Below are 27,591 nucleotides of genomic sequence, written 5' to 3'. Positions count from 1 at the left end.
CTTCTACTATAAATATATGACTTTATAAGTTCTGTTTTCCTGGAACTTTTTTCCCTTCCCAAACATTAATGTTTTTTTTGTGTGTGTTAGTTTTATTGCTACATACTTGCACACACTCGCACCCAATTATCACACGTTCGCGCACTGGCACACAGTTCTGTTGTTGTCTCTTTCTCTCCCTCTTTCTCGCATCACATTCTAGCAAGAAGGAAAAATTTCATAACATTGTATCATGGTTTTATTGTTTCTGTCTTACAACTTCTTTCGTTTGTTTTGTTTTGTTTGTTTCTTGTTTATACTGAGAGTTTCCGTGTTTCGCTTTGTAAGTCTTTGTTTTGTTTTGCAATGTAGGTTTTGTTTTTGTTTTGTTTCTTGTTGTATGTACCTGAGCAATGTTCGCTTGTTGTTTCATTTAGTATTTACTTAATTTCATGTTTGTTTTGTTTTTTGTTTGTTATGTTTACGTTCACTAAATTCAGCAGTCTGTGCATCTTTATAGTCAGCGGTCGTTTGTTTTGTTAACGGTTTAAATACAAAAAATTAAAAAGAAATACACGCAACGAAAAAGCAGTGTAAAAATTGCTTTCACTGGGAATCATCATCATCGTGTTTGTTTGTGTTTGTGTTCGCGTATGTTTCCACTTGTTTTGTTTTGTATAGCTTTGTGTGTGTTGTGCAAACGTTTTCGAGTCTTTTGGCTTGATCGCAATTAACCTTAAATTCGCTCTCCTTCTTTCTCTCTCTCTAGGTAATTTTAATATTAATTATTTGGAAGTTTATCTTATTTTTCGTTCTTGCGTTTTGTCTCTCGCTTTTTCTCTCGCTCTCACGCTCACGACGCTTGCTCTCTCTCTCTCTAATACTTAAAAGTAGCTGTTTTATTTCACGTACGTCACACTCGATGGAATGATGCATATACTTTGAGTAGATTTCAGACACACGTGCACACTGCATACGATTTTCTCGATCACATTTCTTTGATTGTGGACATTTCAAGTTATAGCAACATTAATTTTTGCTTTATCTGTTAAGCTTGTAGCTTAGAAAGAATTTCAGAATCAGTAGAGTATTTAGGATTTTCGGATATTGTAGGTTATTAAATATGCATGGAACTAATTAAAGCTCGTGAAGGATTCTAAAGAAACAAAGAATGATAACAAATTAATTATGTTGCTGAAATAGTTCACAACATCCAAGAAGAAATGCTAAAGATTGATAGTGATTTTTCGTTAAATTATTTTATTGTTATTACGGGAAAATCTATAAAAAGTGTTGATTTGGAAATTGGAACATTATTATAATTTTAATAATAACAGCAGAGTTGTTACGGAAAAGTCGAAAAAATATGAATTAAATTACAAACGTTCAAATGATTTTGCATTTAATAACTAAAATTTTAATTCCATAGCCTCGTAAGACCAAAGTTTAAAACGCAAAATCTTGAAAAGCCGAAAATGAAAAGGACGATTTTTTTTTTGCTGGAATAAAGTAAACTAGAGGGAAAAGCCATAGCAATAATTTTGACCAAACAAATAAAAATAAAAAAAATAAAAACTATAATTCAAAAATAATGCAAAATCAGAAATTTAAAATCATTAAATACAAAAAACATGAAAATGTAAAAATGCAAAAATTATAAATTATCACTCCGGAAGAATTAAACACGAAATTTATATGATTTTCTTCTAAAAATTTCTCTAACCTAAAATATGACTTCAAACATGGTGGCATTTATGAATTTAAGAATAAAAAGAAATTAAGAATACAGAATTTAATAATTTAAGAATTCAAAAATTCAACAGTTTGAAGATTTAAGAATTGAAGAATTTGAGAATCTAAAAATTTAAGAATTTATGTTTTTAAGTTTTTGTGTTTTCAGGTTATAGTTTAAGAATTTTGAAGTAATTGTTTTTTTTGAATCCTTTGGTTTAAGATTTTTTTAAAATTTATTTTTTTAATTTTTTTGTGTTTTTTGGTTATAGTTTGAGCTTTTCCAAGTTATTGATTTTTTTTATTTTCGAATCCCTTGATTTTTTATTTCCGATTTTTTTTAATTTTTTGAATATAAAAAAACAAAAAAGGTTTGAATTTTTTAAGTTCTGAAGTTTTAAGAAATTTGTAATTTTAAATGCTGAAAATTTTGAATTTTGTGAATTTTCAATCTTTTTTTCAAGAATTTTAATGGATATGTTATGAATTTAAATCTCTTGATTTTTTTTTGTTATTTGCTCATCCCTTTTTTCCGATTTTTTTTAATTTTTCAATTAAAAAAAAGCTTCAAAATTTTTTAATTTTTTGAGTTTTTGGAATTTTGTAATTTTGAATGTTAGAATTTTTGAATTTTTCAATGTTTTAATCTTTTTTTTCTCAAAAATCTTAAGCGCACGTGGTCAAACCGGAATGTCAACTTTCCCTGAGGGGGTCACGAAAAGAACGCGCAAGTTTTTTTGACCGCGTTCAACAAATTCAAAAATTTGAGGCAGCTTCAAAAATAACTTTTTACTGTGAACGGGATAATTTACCAATTTATATATTTTGCCTCCGAGTTATATGATTTTGCAATGAATTGGTTTTGGAACAACTTTCTTTTGTTTCGAAAAACATGATTTTTGCACATTTATTTGAGACATGCAAAAAAATATTCATTTGGGCACTATTTCATGTTAATTTATCTAAACATTTTTGTTTAAAAAATCTGTTTTAAAGGAAATGTTAGCATCCAATCAATGAAAGCATTCTTTTACGGAGCTTTCAACAAATCAGGAAAATATTGACTATTTTTGTATTAAAACATTGTTTTTTTTTTAGCATAACTTTTGAAGGACCTCACCAAACTTTATAATTTTCACAACGGACTTATGGGACGTCAAACCGGACCGAATGGCACTAATCCGGATAAAATCCGTTCAGTCAGTGCCGAGAAATTCGAGCGAAAAAAATGTTTGTACTCAACTCCAAAGACATTTGCTCATTTACAGACTTGCAGATATCTTGGGGGTTTATTTTAGAAGTTTATGTTACACAAAGTTTTACGTAGTGTAATACCTTCTTGATGTACATTTTTTTTTAATTTTCAGGTGATTTAGAGCTTAACAGTAATAATGATAGAATTAAACAAAACTACTTGAACTTATTAAAATGCAACAAATTCGACGGTAGAAAAGGCACATTAGGAAGAGGGGAAAATTAACAGAAGCCGTGCTTCATTGGTTTTTTGTTAACACAACTGATATTTTTATGGCCATAAATTCGCACACTCACAACCGCATACTTACGCGTTTCTCATCCTTGTGTTCTCGCACTCTCACAACACGCAAAACAGAAGTGACTCACAATTGCAACACATCGCGCGCTCAAAACCGTACTCATCTCTTTAGTATAGTCTCTATTGGTTTGGATTTCCGTACGTAGCTTACCGTCTTTCGTCGTTGAATGTGTGTGTTTAGTGTACCGTCACAAGTCAGTGTCCGAGGCTTACTTTTTAAGGTTAGATTTTATCGATTTGCTGTAATATATTTGAGTTTTTTCTCAGGATGACCGGAAATTGTGGATAATTTTGTGCGCTACAAATTCCGTTACCGACCTTTGGAGAGTCAAAAACAATGAGAAGAATTTGTGTTTGTTTGTTTTTTTCTTGGGAAGAAGTAAAACTATTTTATTTTATACAACAAGACTACCAAAACGGGAGTGGGGTTTGACAGTTGAATCGCTAACCGATTGCGGAAAATTTTACAGCTCGTTTTTCACATCCATAATTTTCGCTCAACCAACCAAACCAAACGCAACAATGATCAACAACACACGTTCTTTCTCGAAACCAATCTCCTTTCTTCACACCATCACCAACTCTTTCTTTTCTGCCGGAAATTCACCGGAAACATACTTTTTCTCTCTTCGCACTTAGCATCCATTCTCGCTCTCTTTCTCTTATTTTCTCTCTTCAATCCATCTCACACCATTCTTCCCGCGAAAAGGGGAGGGGCTGCAATTGCATGACTTGACCTTAATTTTTTTGATATTTTTTTTTTTGCTTTTTTATCTTAATCATTACTAGTGTTTTCTATGTTCTGCTTGTTTTTTTCTCTATTAATAATGATCTCTACACGTTAAGCTTCCACGCGGGCCCGCTTCCCCTTAACCTTCCAACTCGACGTTCTCCCAACACGCGTGGTAGCTTAAGCGTGACTTACTCCTTCTCACTTACTAAATGTATGGAACAACAGCACTGTTTTAAACACCGCGCCAACGATGTTCCTTTCTTCCTCGCGAAGTAGCTAATGACCCTTTTTAGTCGGTTTTAAAATTCGCAGGAAAAAAGGACGTGCGTCCGCGGGTCCGGCTGTCCATCGAGTCAACGAAACAATTCCTGTAAGGGGCTCGGGAAAAATGCCAATTTCCCCCTATTTTTTATAGGGGATAAGTAGTGTTGTACCCTCTTCCATTTTTTCTCTCGATAGGAGGTAAGTGATGTGGTACCCTCACGGAGGACACACCAAAATTAACGTGGTTTCAAATGATAACGATAAAAAATAACATTGGATTTCGCATTTTTTTTTAAATCACCCGAGTTGGAAGTGCTTCGTTCTCTCGTGATTTTACTCTGATTTTGCGTCACTCTCCTTCTGCCTGGTGGATATTTCTCTCATTGCGTATTGAGCAATTCTCCACGATAATCGGAAGTGGAATTCATTTGATTTTTTTTATTTGGTTAAAACTTATTAGGGTGTCTTCAATATGACCTAAAAAGACATTTTGATTTATTGGTTTGTCCATACAAGTTTCCATACAATTTTGACAGCTGTCCATACAACAGATTTGTAGATATTCGAAAATCTAAAGGATTTTTTTGATCGATTTGGTGCCTCCGGCAAAGTTGTAGGTAAGAATAAGGACAGTTTATGTAATCTCTTAAACAAATGTACCCATTTTCAATTTCTCAAAATGAATTTAAAAAAAAAAAAAATAATAATAATTTTAAAATAAGCCAAACATAGATCTAGGGTTTTTTCTCAAAATTTATTTTCCCTAAAAGAGCATGCAGCTAGCAACATCTAATCTTAGAAACATGTACCCTCCCTGTAAAGGCTTATGAATTGATCTCAGTTGAAAGGTTCTCCAAATCTCTGAATTGCAAATGTAACATCCTGGAGCAGAACTGTTAAATTCTAATAAACACCAATTGAATTGAATTGGAATAATTTTAAAATGCCTTTGATTGTCTGATTTTCAAAGTTCAAAAAAGAAATTTGCATACAAGATTATTAGCTATTTGAAAAAGAATATTTTGCTAACTGAAAAACGGCCAATATACAATAAATAGTTTAAAAATCTAACATCTTTAGGTGGCTGGTGCCTGAAATAAAAATTTTCCGTTAAAATAAGTTGCAGACTTTTTGTCAAGAAAATACAGACACCGCCTTTGAAGAAAATGGCAACCCTCTACACGGCTCTTTCGAGGCGATCAGACCCGGCCGTTTGAGGTTATGTTGTAATTTTTGTAGTCGTCTAAATAGTTGTCATAACTTTTAAACAACAAAACGAAACATTACAATTTTCAGAACCAAGCTGTAAGACCTGAAACTGGACCGATTAAAACACATCCGGACACAACTTGTTCAGCCAAAGCCGAGAAAAACCAGAATCTTGGATGGCGAAAAATCAATAGACCGGATTTTGGGTTTTGCTCAGAATGCAGTGAGTCATAGGACACAAACCATAGCAAAATCGAATAATTTTTTTGGCACAAAATTTAATTAATTATTCAAATGTTAAAAAAATAGAATTAAAAAAAACCGAGGATTACTGAAACAAATTGTTTATTTTCAAGTTAAACCGATTAAAAAACTATTATATTTGAATTTCAAAATAAAAAAGAAGGTTTTAACTTCTGAGCTTTTTTTCATTTGATCTCATATTTTTTTTTATATTTTTGATATCATACTATTTTGAATTTCATTGTTGTAACATTTTAACTTTTTTGAATTATAAGAACTTTCAAAATTTAAAAAAAAATCCTATTTTGATATTTCAGACACCTGGAATTTTTGAAAGTTGAAATATTTACATTTTGGACTTCAAAACTTGAAAAATTCTTAATTCACAGATTATTTTTAATACGTTTCTTTTAGTTATTTGGTTGTAACAATTTAGATATTTTTAATTTATGTTTTTTTTTAAATTCGTCAAAAAAAATTAATTTAAAATTCAAAATTTTGGACTTTAATATAGCTGAGATTTTAATTCAGCTATTTTCTAATTTTTAAATTTTAGTATAAAGCTGTTGCAACTATTAAAGAAAGATAAGCCGATAAGTTTTTACTTATGTTTTTTAAATCGTTTAATTTTAAAATAAATTACTTTTTTAAATTTAGAATTTTTTAAATAAAAAAATCCTATTTTGATATTTCAGACACCTGGAATTTTTAAAAGTTTAAAAGTTTTGAACCGCAAAACATAAAAAAATCTAAATTTACAGATTATTTTTATTACGTTTTTTTTAGTTTTGGTTGTAAAATTTTAGATATTTTTAATTTATGTTTTTTTAAATTTTAGTGAGGCTGTTGCAAATATTAAAGAAAAATAAGCTGATAAATTTTTACTTATGTTTTTAAATCATTCAATTTTAAAATAAAAAAACATATTTCAGGATTTTTTTTCTCTAACATTTTTTATATTTGTTTGTTAGAATTTCGCATTTAATGATTTTTTAAAGTTCTAATCTTTAATTTTAGCCAAAAAATGTGTCGCTTCGAACGACAGTGTTCGATCCCCCGTTTTAGAATAATTCATCCAATAAGAGATTAGAAAAATTGAATATTTTTCACTTCGCCTTCCAAAAATCGTCTAACTTCAAGCAAATCTTACTTGGGGATAACGTGGAGAATTTCCCTCATCCCATTAAAAAAGTGGAACCGTCCCCCTTTTTTACCTACAACATTGCCGAAGATAACAAACCGATCAGAGAATCCCATCCCATTGATTTTCGAACCGCTGTCAAAATTGTATGAAGACTTGTATGGACGAACCAATGAAGAAAATTGCTGTTTTGGTTATCGGAAATCCCCAACAAAGTTTCAGCCAATTTCAAGAAATGGTCCGTTTTCCGAGAGAATTGCCCTATTTTTTGTTGTTTAAACTGTAATTAAATATGTTTCTTTTTTTTTTTGTTTAGCTGTTTGCTGTCAGATTTAATCTTATGCGCATCATCATCATCATATTTGTGTGGTGTAGATTTTTCTCAGTGTAAGTGTTGTAACTTTTTGCTTTTGCTGCTCTAAATTGTTGATTTTGTAACAGTAGGGCAAAACCGCGACGGTGCCACGGTGAAAGTTTAAAATGTTTATACAATTTTAACCCCCAGTTTTTTCCCGCTTCTTCTCTCCCCTTCAACTTTTTCATTTCACTATGGCACACGCTTCGCGGACAAGACTACGACTTTTTTCAATTGTGTTTGTGTGAGTGGTTTGTTTTTGTCTATTTTCAGCTTGATTTGATCTGTTTTAGAGAAGATACTTATTTTTTTTTTGGGAATTGTGTGTGTTTGTGTTTGCCTTATACTTTCGTAGATATAATTGATTTAATTTAATTAGTTTACACAGTAATAAATTACGAATAACCACTACACGCGCACGCGCACGCACGCACGTTCCTGCTGTTCATGCCAAATGTTTGTCCCGCAAACCTCGAAAAAATTGATGATGTTACTTACCGCCAGCGCGCGCGTTCGGATCGAACTTCCGGAACCTAAATCCGCACCGACAGGTCGAAGCAGAGATTGCGATTGCAGTTGAACGGTTCCTCGTCCTCCCGTGGCGGCGCCGACGACATTAAATTTGCGGAATTACATTGCTGGAACGGTGCTGGTGGCGGCGTTGGCGGCTGGGTTGGTGCCGTTGGCGGTCGTGTAGTTGAGCGTGTTGCCGTTGATGCTGGATTAAATCTGCAAAGTAGCGGAGAATCAATTACGATGGAATGGCGGACGGTGGGGCCCGGCCCCGGGGGGGTTTTGGCGCATGGTGCGGGGGTGTGTGTGGTGAAGCAAGCCTGTTTCCATCTCCAGGTGTGTGAGGAATGCCGTGCAGGGCAGACCTCGAGATTAGGGAGGAGATGGAGATGTTTGATGTTGCCTCGAGTAATTTGGAAAGCATTGAGAAAGGTTTGGCAATGAATTCCAACTCAAGTCGAGGCTTCTAGGATGGTAAAGGTGAAAGAAAGCGTTAAGAAATAAACAGCAATGAAAAACGTACAATTATAAGGTGAGTAGAAATATCAAACAACTGTCCAAAACAATCCAATAAATTGACAAACTGTAAATTGTACGTGCTTTCCCGAGAACCAACACAAATCAATGAAACAGTTAGAAATTTAGTTCGAAACGTAAAATTATAAACAGAATCCCTGTCGGGAGATCCAGATCGTGTCCTTTCGTGTTTTTGTAGAAACACATCTACGATTTGGTTATAGCATTTTTTTTTCTTATCATAAGAATGATTTCAAATCAAAAACTCTTTATAAAAAAGTCAATATAAACCATCGGACAGCGTTTCTAAAACCCGATTTAATCCCACCTGGGGTGAGATAGAGCCTTTCTTACTAAAGAATATAACAATGGTAGAACTTTTTTCAATTAATAACATCGACTTTGTTTATTTATAACGTCAGCACAAAAGAAAGTCTTATGATGAAAGCAATGTATTATAAATGATATGATTTCCAAAAGAAATAAAAAATTGCAATTTTCACCAAAAGAATATTTTCAATCGTACAATATGTTTGTACGTTTGTGATCAAACAAGCGTTTATGACAAACGCGATCATAGCAAGCTTCCCATGCGCCAGTGACAACGCACACCACGGTTTTGGTTTTTTAGCTTCGGTACGAGCCCTTTTGTGTGTTGGTATTTTGGTTCATCGTTCCAGCGCACCAAGCCAAGCAAAACCGAGGTACAAGTGAACCGCGTGTGCCGCACGGTGCAGGGAAGCTAGCCATTCAGCTTCTACGAAAGTGACAGAGTCAGAGATAGCTATTTTTAACAACCGCACCACTACACACTCAATCGCGAGAACCTTAGGTAGAAAGCCATTGGCGTCGCCAGCATTGAAAACTTTGAAAACGATATAAACGATGAAAAGCTTAGAAAGCTCATACTGGAATCCAATGAACCCTGTTAAATAAACTTACGACAAATGAAGTCTACATTTAGGCGATTTTAGGAGCGCACGGGAAACAAATTGATTGTAGCCGGATGAATGTCCTATGTCACAAAAGTTTTTGCATAAACATTGGACAGTTATGCAAAAACGGACAGGGCAAAAGAAACCGAAAAGCTACGATATCTTACATGTTGTAGAAAACATCGGTAGACAAGCTACTACAAAACGAGGATAAGTCGAGCCTCAAAATATATGCGCCAGCATTCTCGCGCCAGTATTCGAAGCTCAACTTGACAACTTGTCGACTTGGCGACGAAGCGTCGAAAATCGATGCAGTGTGATTTTTTGGCGATTTTTCCGATTAAAATTCATGCTGAATCGACATATTTACGAAGATGGAAATGACGTCCAGCCTTAAAGAAAAACCTATACCTTTCTTTAGTAAGAAAGGCAAAAATAGTAAAACAAAACTTGAATTTCAATTATAAATTCCTAAAAACTTCATTTCAAAAATGGAATCGACATTTTGATTCAGGGTAAAAACATGAAAAATCAGTCTGAAAAATAACCGAAAGCTTAACAATACCCATTATTTTAATGTTTATTTTTAAAATTACAAAACATATAGTTTTTTTAATTCGTTTAAGCTGGCAATGAAAAAGATCATGACAAAAAGGTAAAGACAACACAATTTTAAATTTTATTTGCATGATTATATTTATTATCAATGCTTTACACATCTTTACACTTGATTACAGTTATTATTCTTCCAAAGAATTTAAAAATATTAATGAATTCGTTTCAAAAAAGATATTTTTCCAAAGTATCCTTTAAAATTTTGTAAATTGTGATATTAGATTTTTTGAATCAATTTCGATTTATCGAAGTGTCAGTATTTAAATGTTTAAACTTTTTTTAATAAAAATCCAGTTTTTTAACATTTTATATTTTACCACTTATTTTATACGACAAAAGTTCTCTAAACTTATTTGTAATAACTAAAACAAATTTTTATTATTTTAATCAAGCAAATGCAAATTTAAATTCAATGTGTCCCGTCATTTACATGCTATTTAGAATACATTGTCTAACGTTTATTAAAGAATTTCTTATCAAACGAAGGCTTTTAAAACATTTTACAAATTTTGAGAGCACAAAACGGAAAAAGACGTAAAACTTCAGAAAAACAATATTTAAAAACTAATAAAATTAAAAAAAAACTTTGATTACAATTTTAACCAGCCTTTTCTGCAATTTCAAGATTTTTAAATATATTCAAAACGTATTTTTTTCTTTTTTTTGAATTAATTTTGAATTTTTTTCGATATTAAAGTTATCCGAAAACTGAAAATCAAGCTTTATCTATAGTTGTGATACCCATAATCACACAAAAAATAAAAGGAATCAAACACTAGGAAACAATATTTCGACGCCAACATTTCAAAAAGCATCATGTACAAACCATGCGTTTTGAGAAAAACGCATTTGAATGTTGAGCATCCATTTTCAATTCCCATTTTAATATAAAAGCAAAATAAGATGTTCTAATGATAACAAACGATGAAAAACGTGGCTTTTATTGATACTTGATCATCCAAATTCAATAAAACATTATTTCCGTAATTTTATTTGAGAAAAACAAACATAACTTCTTTTGAAATCACCAACGTCGATATCACCCTGCTGTCATTGAGGGGGGCGCTTTGTTATGATTCGTTTTTCTTCGCCGAATGTACATGGCGCTTTGTTCATGATGCTTTTTTTTCGTCACGAGGTACATGTAGTCTTTTGTTTGACAGGTTGACAGGGCTATATAAACAGGAACTGCTGATGGCAGAGATTTTGTTTATGTTACTTTATTTAAAATCATGATTAAACAGACTTTACTGAAGTAACTTTTGCTCATTTTTGGTGGAGAGGTAGCTTATAAGGAGTACTATCAGAATATGCAATAACCCAGAAAGTGTCAAAATGTACATGATGCCTTTTGAAATGTTACCGTCGATTTGAAATGACTGAATTAATTCAGTTTAAGATTCAAAAATGCTTAATACAAATAAAGACTATAGCCAATCTTCAGTTGGATTTGTTTTTTTTTTAATATTCAAGCAATGTGGCAAAATGAAACAGAAACATAACTATACCCTGGCTTTGTTGTTTTTTTTAAATTTAGATGATAACAAAAGATGTTAAGAAAAGGATAAACATAGTCAAAAATAAATAACAATTTGTTGATTCATAAATTCATTGGGTGAAATGCATGACACCATAATCGTTCAATATTTATCAGAATTTTTAATGTCTTAGGTCTTAAATAGCATTTTCATTCTCATAAAGATTGAAATAGTGAAAGGAACCCGAAATTTAAAGTTAGATGCTGAAGACGAATTGAGTGAAATTAATTTCAAAGGTGTACAAAATATTTCAAAATTATTCAAGAGTTAGAAAATATTTTTCAAGAAAGGATGCTTGGGATTCCCGACATTCTAACAAAAAATCACAAATTCCCGACTTTGTCCCGATTTTTCATGGATTTTGACAAGTTCCCGACTTTTCCGATTTCCCGACTTGATCCCTTACAAAGATCGTCAAAAGTACTCGCCATTCGAGAAATGCAAGCGCATGTAGGAGCTCCTCGAATCTCATGCTTCGTACATAACTAGCGGGCTTAATAGCGCCGAGAAAGGTTATTTATTTATTTATTTATTTAATTCAAATAATGTAACTTAAGGCTTAGCCTTTTAATTTGTTACAAAGTGTGCAGATGCAGGATTTAATTCAATATCGATAAATCGATTCCTTAATGCTATGCTTCTCTTTATCCTAATTCTAATTTACGCTGGCGAGTTCTGACAGTAGGTTTTCTTTGAAATTTTTATAAGAATGACTATTTTTGATACTAATGCTTAATTGATTCCAATTCACAACCCCTCTTGCAAAGAAAGATTGACTATAGTAAAAAGACGAATGTTGCGGTATCAAAAAACTTTTAGTTCTTGTAGATCTTAACGGTCTGAGCTTAGTATATAAATATTCTGGTTTTTTAGTATGAATAATTCTGAACAAGTTAACACATGAACGAAATTTATAGAATTGCGAAAAATTACATCCAATAAGTGTTTTCTGCAAGTGAGTAACTCTAGATATTCTTGGAAGGTTATAAACAAATCTTACACATGAATTAAGTGCCACCCTAAGTCGATCAAGGGCTGCCATAGATGCATTTGTGTACAAGAAATCTCCATAAATAAAATGCGGAAAAAGCAGGGTTTTAAAAATTCGAATTTTTGTTGCTATGTCTAGATGTCTGGCTACAAGATGTAATTTCTTTAATGTTCCATAAATTTTTCCACACTGAATGTTGATTTGGGTCTCCCAACATAAATTACACATAAAGGTTATCCCAAGATTTACAACTTTATCAACAAAAACAATTTGGTCACCATTCAAAAACAACATGGGATGGTTAATTTTAATCTTGGAATGACTAAATAGAATTGCTTGCGTTTTAGACGAATTTATAAACAACAAGTTACGTTGAGACCAGAGCCAAACACTCTGAAGATCGGAATTAATTTTTCGTGCAACAACATCAAGATTATAATTAACATCAGCATTGAAGTAAATTTGGACATCATCAGCAAATAAATGCACCGAACAAAAAGTTAGAACCGATGGAAGATCATTTATAAAAAGCGAGAAAAGAATTGGCCCCAAGACTGAACCTTGGGGGACACCAGATTTTATCATTACAAAACTAGAAAAAACATCATTATACAAAACGGCTTGACTTCGATCGCTTAAATATGACTTTATAAGATCAACAGCCATAGAAGAAAAGTTAAATTTAGATTTTAATTTATGCAATAGTTTTGTATGTGACACACGATCAAATGCCTTGGCGAAATCTATTAAGAGCAAAATAGCAATACCCTTTTTATCTAAATTTAAGGCAATGTCGTCGTGTATTTTGATTAACGCAGTTTCAGTGCTGTGGTGTTTTCTAAAACCTGATTGATAGGGACTCAGTAAATTCATTTGATTAACATATTCTGAAATTTGTGATTTTACTAATTTTTCAAATGCTTTAGAAAGAGCACTTAGAATGCTTATTGGCCTAAGATTACTTAAAGAAGTACTATTATTTTTTTTCTTAATAGGAATAACTTTTACACGTTTCCATGCATTAGGAAAAATTGAAGTCAGAAAAATAGAATTGAAAATATGAGTAATATAAGATAATGCTAAGGGTAGAATAATTTTAATAAATTTAATTGGTATTTCATCTAAACCGATTGCATTTGAAGTGATAGAAAATACAGCATTAACAACCTCAAAATCTTCCACTAGTCGAAAACGAAAACCATCATCATTTGAAAAGCCTGAAACACCATCATAAAGAGTATCATCGGACGTAAAATTAGAGGCAAAAAAATTATTAATGTCTGTAGGAGAAAACTCGCAGCTTTTGTGGGTGGAACTAGTTTTAGTAACACCAAGTTTTTTAATATTTTTCCATAATTGTTTACTAGGAACGTTGGTATTAATAATTCTTCTTTCATAATTTTCCTTGGCATGTTTGATCGTTTCATTTACGAGATTTCTAAGTCTTTTATATTTGTTATGCAGATCAGTAGTTTTGTTACGTTTCCAATTATTGTAGGCAATATTTCTATTAACGATAGCTAGTTCAATACCATTGTTATACCAAGGATTGTCTCTTGGTTTGTACCACTTGAGGGGAAAAAAGTCTTCATGTAACACCTTAAGTCTTTCATTAAAACTGACCAATAAATCATTAGGATCAGTTATACGCAAAAAAGAGTTCCAGTCGAAAGAAAAAAAGGTATCACGCAAAGCTGCCGCATTAAAGTTATTGTAATCTCTATAATAAATAATATTTTTTTCAGAATTGAAATCAATATCTAATGAGGCAATTATCATATCATGACTTGACACACCTGGCATAGAAATTTGATCATTTTTTATAATAAGTTGCGGAGAGTCAGTCAAAAGAAGGTCGAGCTGAGAACAACCAGTATTATGAAAGAATGTTGGCTCATCGTTTATACAAACAAATGACTTTCTTTCCAGAACATCACGAAAACTTCGTGATTTATTTGAATCTTTCATCAAATTAGTATTGAAATCACCTATAAAAAAGGTTGAATCATATTTTATGTTATACTCTTCAAAGTGGGATGCCAGAAGACCAGAACAATCAGAAGTTGGTGGATTATAGTAAACTCCTAGTAGACATTTGTTCAAACCGCACTGCATTTCCAGCAACAAAAATTCAGTTGTATGAAAGTATGGAGAAGATATCGATTTACTAACAATGCGGCAATTCAAATTCTTTCGATAATATACACAAATACCTCCTCCTTGTCGATTTCGGTCATTTCTAACCAGTTGGAAATTATCAATTTCAATCATCGAATCGGTAATCTTATCACTTAACCAAGTTTCTGTCATACAAATGATATCAATTTTGTTGTCAATAAAAGACATTTCCTCCAGACAACTCCTCCACGTTACCAGAACTCAAGGTCTTGCGAACTCCATGATAGGCACGACTGCTGATTAGGGTGACAATAAAAAAACGACATGAGATTAGGGATACTCCCTGACTCGCTTCCTTGGGCAAAAATAAGTAACTGCGCAAATTTTGAGCCAAATCGGTTTAGGTTAAGGGCTATTGATCGTTGAAGTTAGTATGGAAAAATTCGAAAAAATGTATCTAATCTAATCAGAATTTTGGTGGCAGGTGGCGCAGGTTTCACCGAAAATTGTCCAAGTGTGAGATTCAAACACGATCTGAGTTTGGCCGACTCGGAACTCCCACACTTTCCAGATCTTCTTCCACTTGGATCCAACCGGCTCTGAATTAAACACCAACTTCACCGGATTCATTGTCTGGTTCGGTTGGCGCGCATCCAGCGCGTCAGGAATTCTTGCGACGTGTCCGGCCCACCGGATAAGGCCAGCCTTCGCGACTTTCCTAATGTTTGGCCTACCGTAGAGTCATCCTTTTTCTCACGTACGATGCCAAAGATCGTCCTAAGCACTCGCCGTTCGAAAACTTCAAGTGTTTGCAGGTCCTCTTCGATGTTGACCAGAACTTACAATCCAAGGTACACAAACTCCTCCACGACCTCGAACTCGTCGCCGTCGATCGTCACGCTCGGTCCTATGCGAGCCCTAAGAGACTCGGTTCCTCCTGCTAGCAGATACTTCGTCTTTGCAACATTCACCTTCAATCCAACCTTATCCGCTTCCCGCTTCAATTCGATGTACTTCCTAGCCACCTCCTCGAACGTCCTGCCGACAATGTCCAGATGAACTGGCTGGACCGGTTGATAATTGCGTCCCACATGATGAAGCCTGCCCGTCTCATAGAACCAGACATCGCGCCCGAAATCTTCACGCTGCACCGTACACCATCCATCGTTGATTTCACCATAGTAATCAGCTTCCCGGGAAAGCCGTTTTCGTACATGATCTTCCAAAGCGCTTTGCGATCTATCAAATCGTACGCGGCTTTGAAATCGATGGACAGGTGGTGCGACGGTGGATCTGGTACTTGCGACATTTTTGGAGGATTTGGCGTAGGAAAAGATTTGGTCCGTCGTTGAGAATAGTGATGGCTCGATAGTTCTCACATTCCAACTTGTCCCCTTCTTGTAGATCGGGCATATTACTCCCTCTTTCCACTCCTCCGGTAGCTGTTCTGTGTCTCAGACTTTGACTATCAGCCGGTGTAGACAGATTGCCAATTTGTCCAGACCCATCTCATGAGTTCCGATCCTATCCAGATTTTTAAGCGAAGGTGGCGTTACGAATGGTTACAAAACAAGTGTGTCAGGGCATGACATTGGCACTTTTTTTTAAATGTTGGTAACACTATAATTTTGACATTTCGGGCGCGCACCATTCGATACGGATGGCTTAAAAATCTGGACACCATCCTTCCCAGCTGCTTTGTTGTTGTTCGGCTTCTTGATGGTATCCTTAACTTCCTTCATCGTGGGTTCGTCCACCATACCGTCCGACATTCCTCGTCAAACCGGCTGCTCGCGGACGACGATAGCGGATCTTGTTGACTTTCTTTAGACAGACGTTGATGTCACCAAAGGGAACGAAGAGCAGCTACCGTAGGCAGGACCTTGTGACCGGGATGTTACCGTGATAGCGAAGAAGAGAAAGTTCAGTAACAGTAGGGTAACAAAGTAAATAGGAGAAGGGCAAAGCATTTATATTGATTTAAAGAAGAAAGCAGTGAAATTCTGAGAAGAAAGTTGTGATTTAGAAAATGTTAGGAATGTCGATTTTTCAAAATGTGATATTTTGTTCAAGTCTTGAAGAACATAATCAGAGTTATGACGCCAAAAACTTTGATGTTATTGAACACGTCTTCCCGCGCAAATCAAGCGCGAGATATTATTCACAACACACAATTATTGCCAAAAATTGAACTTTCAAACCAAAAGCAACAAACATCGAAAGTAACAAACGCATTTTTAGCAAATATGTTAAGAGTCAACACAAAGCGAATGTTAGCAAAGATGGTGCACGAATAAAAAAAAACGAGTAAAAATTGTAGAAAACTGCAAAATTTAGCCATACCTTTCAACCAGAAACCTCTTTCGTGCGACTCTCGCTCGCTCTTTCATTGTTTGTGAATGTGTCTTGTTTTGTGGGTAGAGACTCTCTAAACTGCGCAAATTCCATACATTCAATCGCACTCGCACTTTACCGAATTCAGTTTAACTAGAGGACTATTTCAAACGATCACTTTTCATTTGAATCGCCTTTTTGTTCAAGATTTGGGCGAACACAAGGACGCAAGGAAGAGAGAAAAGAAAAGAGAAAAATAGGTTTTCAAGATGTTTTGGAAAGAAAGGGGAGAGGGAAATTAAAAAGAGTGCCCTTTTTGCGACGTCACACCAACCAACCGACCAAGTGCGTGCACTCGCGCTCCCCCCGGGGTCCTTCCGCAGATCGGCGACGAATGTCCACTTACCAACTCGCGTCATTCGCCGGCTGCTTGAGCTTTTTGATCTCCTTGAGCGCCCAGTTGGCCAGCGTTTTGGTGCGTCCGGTGCGGGAGTTTTTGCCCTCGTTCAGCAGCTGCTGGATCTGCGGGTCTTCGACGAGCTGGAGCAGGGCGGGCCCGAAGGCGGAGCACATGTCCCCGATGAGGCCGGCGGCGATCGCGATGTTACCGTCGGACAGTTCGCTGTCCTTGGCGATCGACACGATGTAGCTGATGATGAAGGGAACGTGCGGCTGCAGCAGGGCGACATCTTCGCTGGGCATTTTGTCGACGCCCTTGAGACCCTGGACGATGCCGGTGTACGCCTCGAGGACGCTCTCGCGCAGTTCGTTCAGGTAGTCGATCATGTCGTAATCGCTGGGGTCGACCTGCACCTGGGTAGCATGCGTCAACATCTGCAACACCACGGTTAGGTACTTCTTGAAGTCGGGCCCGATGCTGAGTGCCATGTCGCCAAAGACGGACAGAATTTGGGGCTTGACGCTGCGGTGGATCGACGGATTGCTCAGGTTTTCCAGCAGTAACGTCATGATTTCGTCGCAGTACGGGAGGATCTTGTTCTTGAGGCCACGGCAGATGTCGCCGGCGAGGCCGACCGCCGTACAGCACACCTGGTACTCCTGGTGGTTCTTCAGCCCGACGTACAGATAATCCTTGAACGCGTCCATGTACTTGATGAAGCCTTCGCCCAGCAGATCAACCAGCGTCGACACCGCCATCAGCGCATCCTCCTGGACTCCACCCACCTTGCCGGAGCTGGAATTGAACATGGTCAACAGCGCCGTCATGATGGCGTCCGAAATCTGCGGCGCGTCCTTGGCGTCGACCTTGCGCAGGACCGACTGCAGCGTGGCGCACAGCAGCGACTGCAGATCGTTGAACTGATGCCGGTCGGTGTGCGTGGAAATGTGCGACTCCATCTGCAGCACCTGGTTCAACCGCTCCAGGATGACCATCGTGGTCTTCTGCACGGAGATGTAACAATCCTGGGGAGAGTTCTTGATCATCTCCATGAGCGCCTCGTACGCCGACGAACGCAGATTGGCCTGCGCTCCGTCCGGCCGATCGGTCGTCTCGAGCAGGTTGCTGATGATAAAGTCAAAGTACTGCGACAGACAGTACGTCTGGGGCGGATCGTCGTCCACGTTGGCCGCATCGTATGCCGCTTCCGACAGGCCCGAGAAGGCCCAGCAGACGTTGGTGGCGACGCGCGGTTCCGCCTTCAGGCCGTTCAGCAGGGCTTTAAGCAGCGGCTCCAGATATTGCTCATTGATGGCTGCTTCCGGAATGACCTGTCGGGGGAGAAAATGCAAGCGTTAGTTCAAGATTCAAGATCGTACGGCTGTTTCGCCACCTACCTCACAAATTCGGCCAAAGGTCCACGCGCACGTGTCCCGCACGATGACGCTCTGGTCGTACATCAGCTCAATCAGCGTGGGCATCGCCTGCTCGACCAGCGGCTTCAGCGTGTTCGCCTCGAGACCGCTCAGGATCGACCCGAACACCATCAGGGCGGCGTCCCGGTAGCGCCAGTTCGTCGACTTGATGTTGTTGTTGACGAAGGGCAGCACATGCGGAACGATTTCATCCTCGCAGCAGGTGGCAAGCAGCATCAGACAGACGCCGGCCGATTTGGACGGGTTCCAATCGTCTTCGTCGTCAAACTCTTCCTGGCGCGTCAGCTTCTCCATCAGGACCGGGGCCAGAAACTGGAGGGCACCGCGGGCGTAGTGACGTGACACGCGATTCGGAGGTCGACCGGCTTCGGCCGCTTCTTGCGCTTCGATCGCAAGGTCGATTTCCTCGTCGCTGACGTTGGACCAGAACTCGATGCCCTGCAGGGAGATCTGTTCGTTGTCGGACTTCATCGCCTCGAGCGTGATCGGGAACAGTGCCTGGGCCATGTACGCCTCCATGTGTTGGTAGTACAGCGTCAAGATCTTCACCAGACACTGCAGCGCTGCCACACAGATTTGGGTGTCCGTTGATTGAGTTGCCTCGCAGACCACCTCCATGATATAGTTCCGTTCGGCCGTCTCCTCAAAGTTTGCCTTGGTGAACTCCAACGAATTGAGCAACGCGTTGGTGGCCGCCAGCCGGACGTGATTGGACGGTTCCGACTTGCGCATCCCGTGAATAATCGCCGTCAGAATCTGGTTCGACTGGTGCTCGAGGATCTCCGAGTTGATGTCCTGGCAAATGTATCCGATCGCTTCCAGCGTCGATTCCCGCTCCATTTCGGTAGACTTCTCGTTGACCACATTGTCCACCAGCTTCTGCATCAGATTTGGCCACTGTCCCACGGGCAACTCGGCCACGGCCACGTACGCAACGCACTGCGCGGCCGACGACGGCCGTGACGATTCCGTTCCCAGCGAGCCGACGATGTTCTTCTTGACGTACTCCCGCATGTCCTCGGGGAAGGTGAGCCATCGCTCCTGGTACTGGTACTTGATGGTGGGGTCCTTGCTGGTCAGTTGGTTCTTTAGCTGCAAACCGGCGGCCATCCGCGCCACCGGCGAGTTCCCCGCAAAGGCGAGCACATCCGACAGGGCGCGGATGAAGCCGGGCAGGTTGGTGGCCGCGGCCTGCTCGAGGAAGTTTTTCGCCACCAGCAGCTCATCTTTGTCTGGCGCGGAGAAGAAGAAGAAGAGAAAACGAGAAATTCAAATTTATGTTGCTTGTTGACGAATGACGGTGGAATGAAGGACGGGGGGAAAAGAACCTTTTGGCGCAAATGCCGGAACTCGTGGTGGTCAACGAGCCGGGTAGCAGTTCGAATTACGCACAATCCAGATCATAACGATGTGTAATTGATTAGCTAGTATGTCAATAAAACAGCATGTAAAGCTATGCCATTAATGTGTTTTGAGCGCGGTTAGCAACTGTTTTTCCAACATTCAAAACGATCGCATAAATTTTTGCAGGTTATGTTCTGTTTGTGTGTGATTTGTATCATCGTTGCGTCTCTTTCGCACACGAACGTTGTCACCAACACAGAGAAGAACGAGGTCGAGGGGTGCATCGATTTGTGTAATAATTTCGTAATCGATAACTTGTAAATTACTTATATTTGAATTCAAATTTTAAAGTTTTTTTTTTTTTAAACACATACAGTTCAATTTACGAAGTTGATCAACAGTCTACACGAGAAAAGGTCTGGTTAAACGTTTGGCAGCTGGAACCAAGCTGGAACTGACTTCCAGCATTATTTTGTTATACACATTTTATAGAACCAAGGTTTTAGATTAAAAAAAATAACATACCTGTTACTAAAATTTGGAAAAGAAACCCTCAATAGGGTCGAATTGAATTGAGCTTAAATTACTAATATTTTTGTTCACACCGATAAAGCTTACTTTTATAAGCACAATGAGACTTATTGTACGACTACAAACAGTTTAAAATGGATTTTCAAACCATTTTTGAGAACTTAACTTCGCGGACTTTCTGGATAGCTTGTTTAAAGAGGACCATTGGACGTCGTCGATTTGACCTTATATTAAATTAATTTTTGTCATAAAAAATAGCAAGAAATCATTTAACAATGGATCATCTCATAGCAATTTTTAAGAAAATGGTATTTAAAAAAAAAGTTATAGCAAAAAAAAAATTCCATTTTTTTTTATTTGGAACCGTCTTGAGTCAGGGATATTTAAAAACACCCAAAAAGTGAAAAACAAAATATGGTTAATTCGCCCTTTTTTAAAAAGAAACTCTACGTATGAACTTGTGTTTGTCTATACATGAGATGAACTCATGCCAAATATTGGCACGTATACGACAAAGGGAAGTGGTTAAACAGACAATTTAAATTCAAGGTTCAAAATAATCAAAAAATCATTAATTTGCTCGCATTTTCGTAAAAATAAATGAAATCCATCACTAAGTGAATTCCCGCCACAATGTAATGAATTAAAAGGCACGTGCCTTATATTACATGAATAAATAAACAAATAATAATAATAATAATAATAATAAAGTCCAAATCTAGAGTATTTTTTTAAAAGGATCTGATTATTATCTGTCCAAAGTTCAAATTTTGATTATTGTCATGTAACCACCTAGCAGACACCAACGAGCCCCCGTCGTGACTGGGTCTTTGTTACAATACGGTCCTAAAGCCTTATGTAAATTTTGATGCCCAACGATTAAAAACACGCTTAAACACCATTTCTGATCACTTTTTTATTATTTTAATGCAAAAAAAAAGTTGACAAGACAACATTTTTTCGATAGATCAACTATGGTCCCCTTCGAAAGAGCTGTCAAGTAGGACCTTTTCTGTCAAGAAGGACCGCGAGGTTTATTTTTCAAAATTAATTTAAAAATCCATTTCAAACTCTTTGTTGTTGTACAAAAGGTTATTGTACTCAGAAAAATAAGCTTTATCGCTGTATACAATAATATCAGCAATCTAAGCTTCATTTTAGGACCCAATTACGTTGTCGATCCTAGTCGGACCCCCGGTGGCATTTTTCGAGACGAGATTTGTCTGATCACGCCTTCCTAGGCAAAAAAAACTGCCTCCGTAGAGTCGCTGGTCGGCAGTTGGACTTACAATCCAAAGGTCGTCAGTTCAAATCCAGAGCTGGATGGGAGCTCTGATGTAAAAAGAGGTTTGGATTGCCTTACCGCTTCAAGCCGTGATGTAGAGCGAACAATTTATTTATCTCGTTTTACAGTCTTTTTATAGCAGTGTTTCGTAAGATGATGAGGTCTTAGATTTTGGCAATATTTCACAATTTTTAAAGCTTTGTTAATAGATCTACTTTTAGACAAATGTTCGACATTTATTAATAAACTAGTAAATGTAATTCCATTAGGCACCTAATGTTGGCATAACATCATTTTAACGTTCGTTTAAGTCATCTAACATTCACTTTCAACCAATATCAAGCATTTATAGATAGGGGCAGGGGGGGCAGAATGGCCCATGGGGGCAGAATGGGCCACCCTTGGTTTTGGGCTTTAGAATGGATTTAGACCAACCGTAAGGCAAGGGTCTTATAAAGGACGTCAAATAACATCACCATACCGAAAACGACGTTTGAATTCATTGTATTTTTCGAATTATGAGCAAAAATGTAAATTATTGACAAAACCACGCAAATGTTGTTTATTTCGAGGTTTTTAAATAAGCTTTCTGAAAAGTTGGATTGTTTGAAAAAGTTTGTTCAATGCTTATAATGTTACTAGATGTTACTACCAAGGTATGCAAACAACAACGGAACCTTCAAATCATTTAGAGGCTTGGTGGTGGAAGTGTTAAATTAAAATCCACTTGGGGGCAGAATGGACCACCCTTTTTCTGCCTTATAAAAACAATCAAAAGTTACGAAATTTGAGCTAAATGGATTATTTCACTCCTGGTAGCTTCACAAATCACGTTTAATGCAACATTAGTTGATTTTTTAGTTGTTTTGATGCTTATTTGTAAAAATAATGTCTCATTACAACATATTAACACTATTTTCAAAAATGTTTGTTTTGGTAAGTGACTATTTTCATAAAAGTTGTCTAAATTCATGGAAACTATGTTAGAAAGGTCCCTTAAGTCATTTCTTATCTCCCTTCAACGTTGTATTAGACGAAATTGCTTGTTTTCTAAGGTGGCCCATTCTGCCCCGCAGGGTGGTCCATTCTGCCCCGCACCCTGGAAAAGTAGTCAAAAAAACTTTTTTTTTTAAGTGCACCAAAAATAGTTTTAATCTAAAAATTTTCATCAACCCAGTATACAACATTGAAGGGAACATCCCAAAGCATAAGCCTACTACACTGAATTCATAAATTTGTATGTTTTTCTATGGTTTTTTGCGCATTTTACTTAGGCGGGCCATTCTGCCCCCCCTGCCCCTATAGCTTATTCGCTAAAATGCAATGACACTTCGGACAACGATTTCTTTTCGTGTTTTTCTAAATGTGTGAATCTCTGTGTGTACTTTTTATATAAACAAAGAATTCATTTTGCATCATTAATTCATCCATACAAGTTTTCTTACAATTTTAGCAGCTGTCCATACAAAAAGGCTATTAAAATAAACAAAAATCTGTAATTTGAGAACGGTTTTGCTGATCGATTTGGTGTTTTGTGCAAAGTTGTAACTGTCGCTTAGGACTTCTCAGGAAAAAAATACACTTAAAAAAATCAATTTTTTATTCGATTTTGACACAAAAAATGATATTGCCTAAGAAAAAACTATTTTATAAACACGGAAAAAATCTAAAAAAATGTTATGACCTTATTTTAAGATGAAGAATTAAATTTGGAATTGATAAGTACTTTCCATGAATTTCAAAATCGTGCACCGTTTTAGAGTTTAGTTATATCCACTAAACATTGTTTTTTTTGTGTTTTTATGTGACTTTTTTAACTGTAAAAGTTATGACCAAGCTTCTCCATCTCTGAAAATATTCATTTCAGCATCAGATCATAAAATTGCCTAAAAATTTGATTCCAAGGTATTGCAGATTGAATACAACATCCGAGAAAAAAAATTACACAATAAAAACGAGGTTTTCTATACATGACAAATTTAAAAATATTGTTGTACCGGCTCCGTGGCTCAATGGTTGCGGCTTCTGCTTCAAATGCAGAAGGTTCAGGGATCAAATCCCGGTCGGTTCCCTTGAAATTTGGAATCAGGAATTGAACTAAGAATATGAACAAGAAAACCTTTAAGAATCAGGTGGGATTCGAACTCACACCCTTTGGTTTGATGGTCTGGGACGCTAACCAGTCGGCCATCATGGAGTTAATGCTCTTGAACTGATTTGTTCCGTAGTGGCGAAATAATGTCACAAGGTATAACATATCCATTATATAACTACTAACACCGTCTCAAAACAGCCCAGGGCCATCTCATATACTCATGAACTGGACGAGGGAGTCGTGGATTGCCTGGCCCGAGTCATCTGCATTACCGATCTTTGCCCGTACAATTTCAGAAGAAATCGTTAGACAGAGAAAGGTATTCGCTTCAAAGGTTCTTGAGATATATGGTGGTTATTAACCAAACCGTCTCAGTTGAAATATACTGTATACTGGCCAAGTCCTGCCAAGACGGGGGTTCAAATACATACATACATACATACATCACAAATTTAAAAATATTGTTGAATTTTTGAATGACGATAACTTAGCAAACATGCGTCCGAATCGCATATGAAAAAAAAAGTATCGTAGAATTTTCCGAGCTTCCTATTACAAGTTTTATCAAATCAACTCGAATATTTAATATGGTAAAAAATAAAAGTTATTGGACCTTGTCATTTTTTTTTTTCGTTTTGCTACACATCTGGAGCAACATTTGAAAGGGGCGGTACGACATTGCTCTTACGGCCTTTCGTACCATTAAACGCGTGTAATGAAAGGCCGTAAGAGCAATGTCGTACCGCCCCTTTCAAATGTTGCTCCAGACATAAAAAAAACGCTCCCTAAACTAAAGAAAAGCTTTTAGCAAGTGTTTGTGGGTGTTTCCTTTACCGTTATAAATACATTGAAATCATAAAAAAGCTTTAGGACCCAACTTAGAAAAAAAAATTCTCCTTGCGTACATTCAACTAATCTTGGTCACTGTGTTATTATTGCACTTATGAAGATATTTATGCACTCAAGATAACACGACGACGACGATTTCTCACACGTTCGAGGTACTGATAAGTTTCGCAACCTCTTCAAATCTCGAGTTTTTTTTTAAAAGGTCCTATAAACAAAATTTCCAATTTTTGCTTTTTGGGTGTTTATGAAACCGCCTTGAGTCAGGGGTATTCAAAAACACTCAAAAAGCAAAAATTGGAAATTTTGTTTATAGGACCTTTTCAAAAAAAACTCGAGAAATGATCCGACTCATTGTCCGTCTACAATTACAACATATTTCATCAAAATCCACTTTGCGCGGACCCCTCGGCCGATTCGCTTGCTCGCTTCCTCTTGCACAAAACGTCAACCTCTTTTTCTTTTGTTTCGCTCTTCCATCATCCCCGAATCCGTGGCCACGCATACTTTCGAACCTGGCCGCTGAGCAAATGTGCGCGAGACGTAATTTCAAGGTTTTTTGTTCAATAATTCTTGCCCCCCCGACAAACCCGGGGAGGAACCTCCTGAGGGAGAGCCCTAAAGGGTGGCCATGATCCAGATCTTCTCCGGGACCACATTGCAGGTGTGACTTTTGAGGGTGTTGGAATTCCGGAAGATATGAAACTGAACTCACCTGGCGAAACGGTCTTTTCTAGAATCTGCACAATTTGCATGATTTATGCTTCCGGAACCACGACGACGACGACGGAATAACGCACAAATCCGGGTTCGGCGGAACAAAGCCCCTTTAGATCTTCTTCACGCGAATTTCCACACACGCACAGCGCGGCGGACAATTTCCAGCTTTGTCGTGTTTTTTCGGTTCCTCCTTCCTCTTCGAGAGGCCACTCTTTTTTGCGCTGATGGTCCTCGACACTCGGCTTCCAGACGGATCCACACAACCACGACGAAGAAAAAAAAAGCACACTCTTTTCCGCACGAAAAATTCCCTGGTGGACCGTGCGTGGCGGAATGTCGGCTCCTGAGTGTGGACGTGCACAAACACCGGAGGACAGGGGCGCTTTTCTCGACGATTTTCACGCACTTTTGGCCGCGAATCGATTCACAGAAGCGTTTTTTCTCGGGAACAGCAAAAATCGCGTTTTTCCTTTTCTTTGGCCGGCTCCGCACTTTTGCTCCGTTTGCTCGCGCGAGATGGTGGCGATGACGGTCCAAGAGCAAGAGGTGGTCACCGACAGGGGGAGGCAATGCAAACGGGAAAAACGGTCAAAACATGGAAAAGTGCTTCTAAAGTGCACTTGACATTTTCAAAACACAAAACTTATGCAAAACTGGTCTAAAACCAAATTATGTCCGCCTTTTTATCGACTTGAATGCTAAATTTCAAGTTGTGCAAATTACCACGTTTTCACCTTTGCGGTGTTCAAGATTTTTTGCAGTTGCTACTTTGGCAGGGTTGTCAGATGGTTTTTTGACAAGTTCACGCCAGCGCGATTAAAAAGTCTGTAGACTTCATTAAAACTATTCTCTCATGCACCTTATCATGACAAAATCTCTTTATCTAGTGTCAAACCCACCTTAACTTTAATTAAGCATTGTTTATTTCCTCAAATTTTAAAACCAATCGATTTCCGTACCTTCAAAAAAACACTGTGCTCTCCAAACAAAGTCTGCCACATGCACAAATGTCTGCAAAGTACTCAACGGTCTGTGCATCTGGCCACCCCGGGACTCGGCCTGTGATGGCGCGCGAGGCAGAGCGAGAGGGAGAGCGAGCGAGAATGACAGATTGGTCAATGCCCACTTTGACAGACTGCCCGCCGCGCTGCCCAAGGGCGGGCGTTGTTGCGCGCCAACTGCCGAATGGTGGTCGCCATCTGGCGGATAGTAGCGGACATGGACACTAGCCTGTCCCATTTTGAGTACAGACTGTCTAGGGAAACAGACTGGCCAATGCAAAATAAACAGGCACTGGCAACGTATGTTTTGCGCTTGCAACACTGCCAGTTTTGCTGGGCGTAAAGGGCGTTTGGTGTCCAGAAGCATTGGCCAATCTGTATCCCTAGACAATCTGTAATTTTGAGGTCATGTCGAGGAGTTTTAGGTGCTCACTTCTTAAATGATAGATTATGATGTAAGGAACAATGTTTTCTTAGACTCACTGCTGAATTTTCAATCAGAATCTTTAATTATATTTCAGTTTTGGAATGCTTTTCAATATTTTAATCCACTTAGCAGTTTTAGTAGTAAATTATCAAGCTATCCGTTTTATTGAAGTGTCTTTTATGTAGTATTACTTAAAAATAATAGCACACGTTACCAAAAATTGATTAAACATTGTAAAAACATACTGATAATTTCTTCCCATAGCACTACTGCTCGGTTGGCACGCGTTCGATATTCTGATTCAGAAATAAATACATAAAAAATTGTATCTTAAGTACCGTCATCTGGGGCGCATCAAAACACATGAGGCGAATTGGGACAGTTGTTTTAGCCAGGTTCTTGCACTACATTTTGATATATTTAATTTATTTCGGTTAGAACAGATACAGATTAACTAAATTTGTGCAACGATTTCCTAATTTTAAGCTTATGAATGCTTGAAAAACTGCTGTCCCTATTCAGACTGTACCGTAAACTGAGGTCAATCGGGACACATCGGGCGAATTGGGACAGCAGTTTTAACCATGTTGGAGACCAATAATTTGATTTTTCTGGTTGGTTACGGTTAGAACAGACTCAGGCCAACAAAATGTGTACATCCATTTCCAAACTTAAAAGCTTTAAGTGCTCTAAAAACTGCTGTCCCTATTCAGACTATAGTCCCGATTCACCCCAG

At 37.6% G+C, this 27,591-nt stretch overlaps 1 protein-coding gene across 3 annotated transcripts; it reads right to left on the bottom strand.

Moving 5' to 3' along the window:
- Positions 1-71: 71 nt before the first annotated feature.
- LOC120422550 (importin subunit beta) lies at positions 72-25,973 on the bottom strand. 3 transcript variants are annotated; one of them, XR_008211950.1, is made up of 5 exons: positions 25,423-25,973; positions 18,568-19,838; positions 17,177-18,501; positions 16,780-16,964; positions 72-7,939 (listed from the first exon to the last, which is right to left on the bottom strand). XR_008211950.1 is itself a non-coding variant. In XM_039586032.2 (4 exons), coding segments are annotated over exons 1-4 (2,637 nt in total). In that variant the 5' UTR covers positions 25,463-25,971; the 3' UTR covers positions 72-7,938. The 3 variants fall into 3 exon arrangements, 2 of the variants coding, with proteins under 2 accessions (XP_039441966.1, XP_039441957.1); XM_039586032.2 differs by lacking the exon at positions 16,780-16,964 and having other exon boundaries at positions 25,423-25,971; XM_039586023.2 differs by lacking the exon at positions 16,780-16,964 and having other exon boundaries at positions 72-7,928; positions 25,423-25,971.
- Between the last annotated feature and the right edge of the window lie 1,618 nt (positions 25,974-27,591).

Source organism: Culex pipiens, chromosome 2 (assembly GCF_016801865.2).
Source record: "Culex pipiens pallens isolate TS chromosome 2, TS_CPP_V2, whole genome shotgun sequence".
Lineage (NCBI taxonomy): Eukaryota > Metazoa > Arthropoda > Insecta > Diptera > Culicidae > Culex > Culex pipiens.
This window is presented reverse-complemented; position numbering and strand designations above follow the sequence as displayed.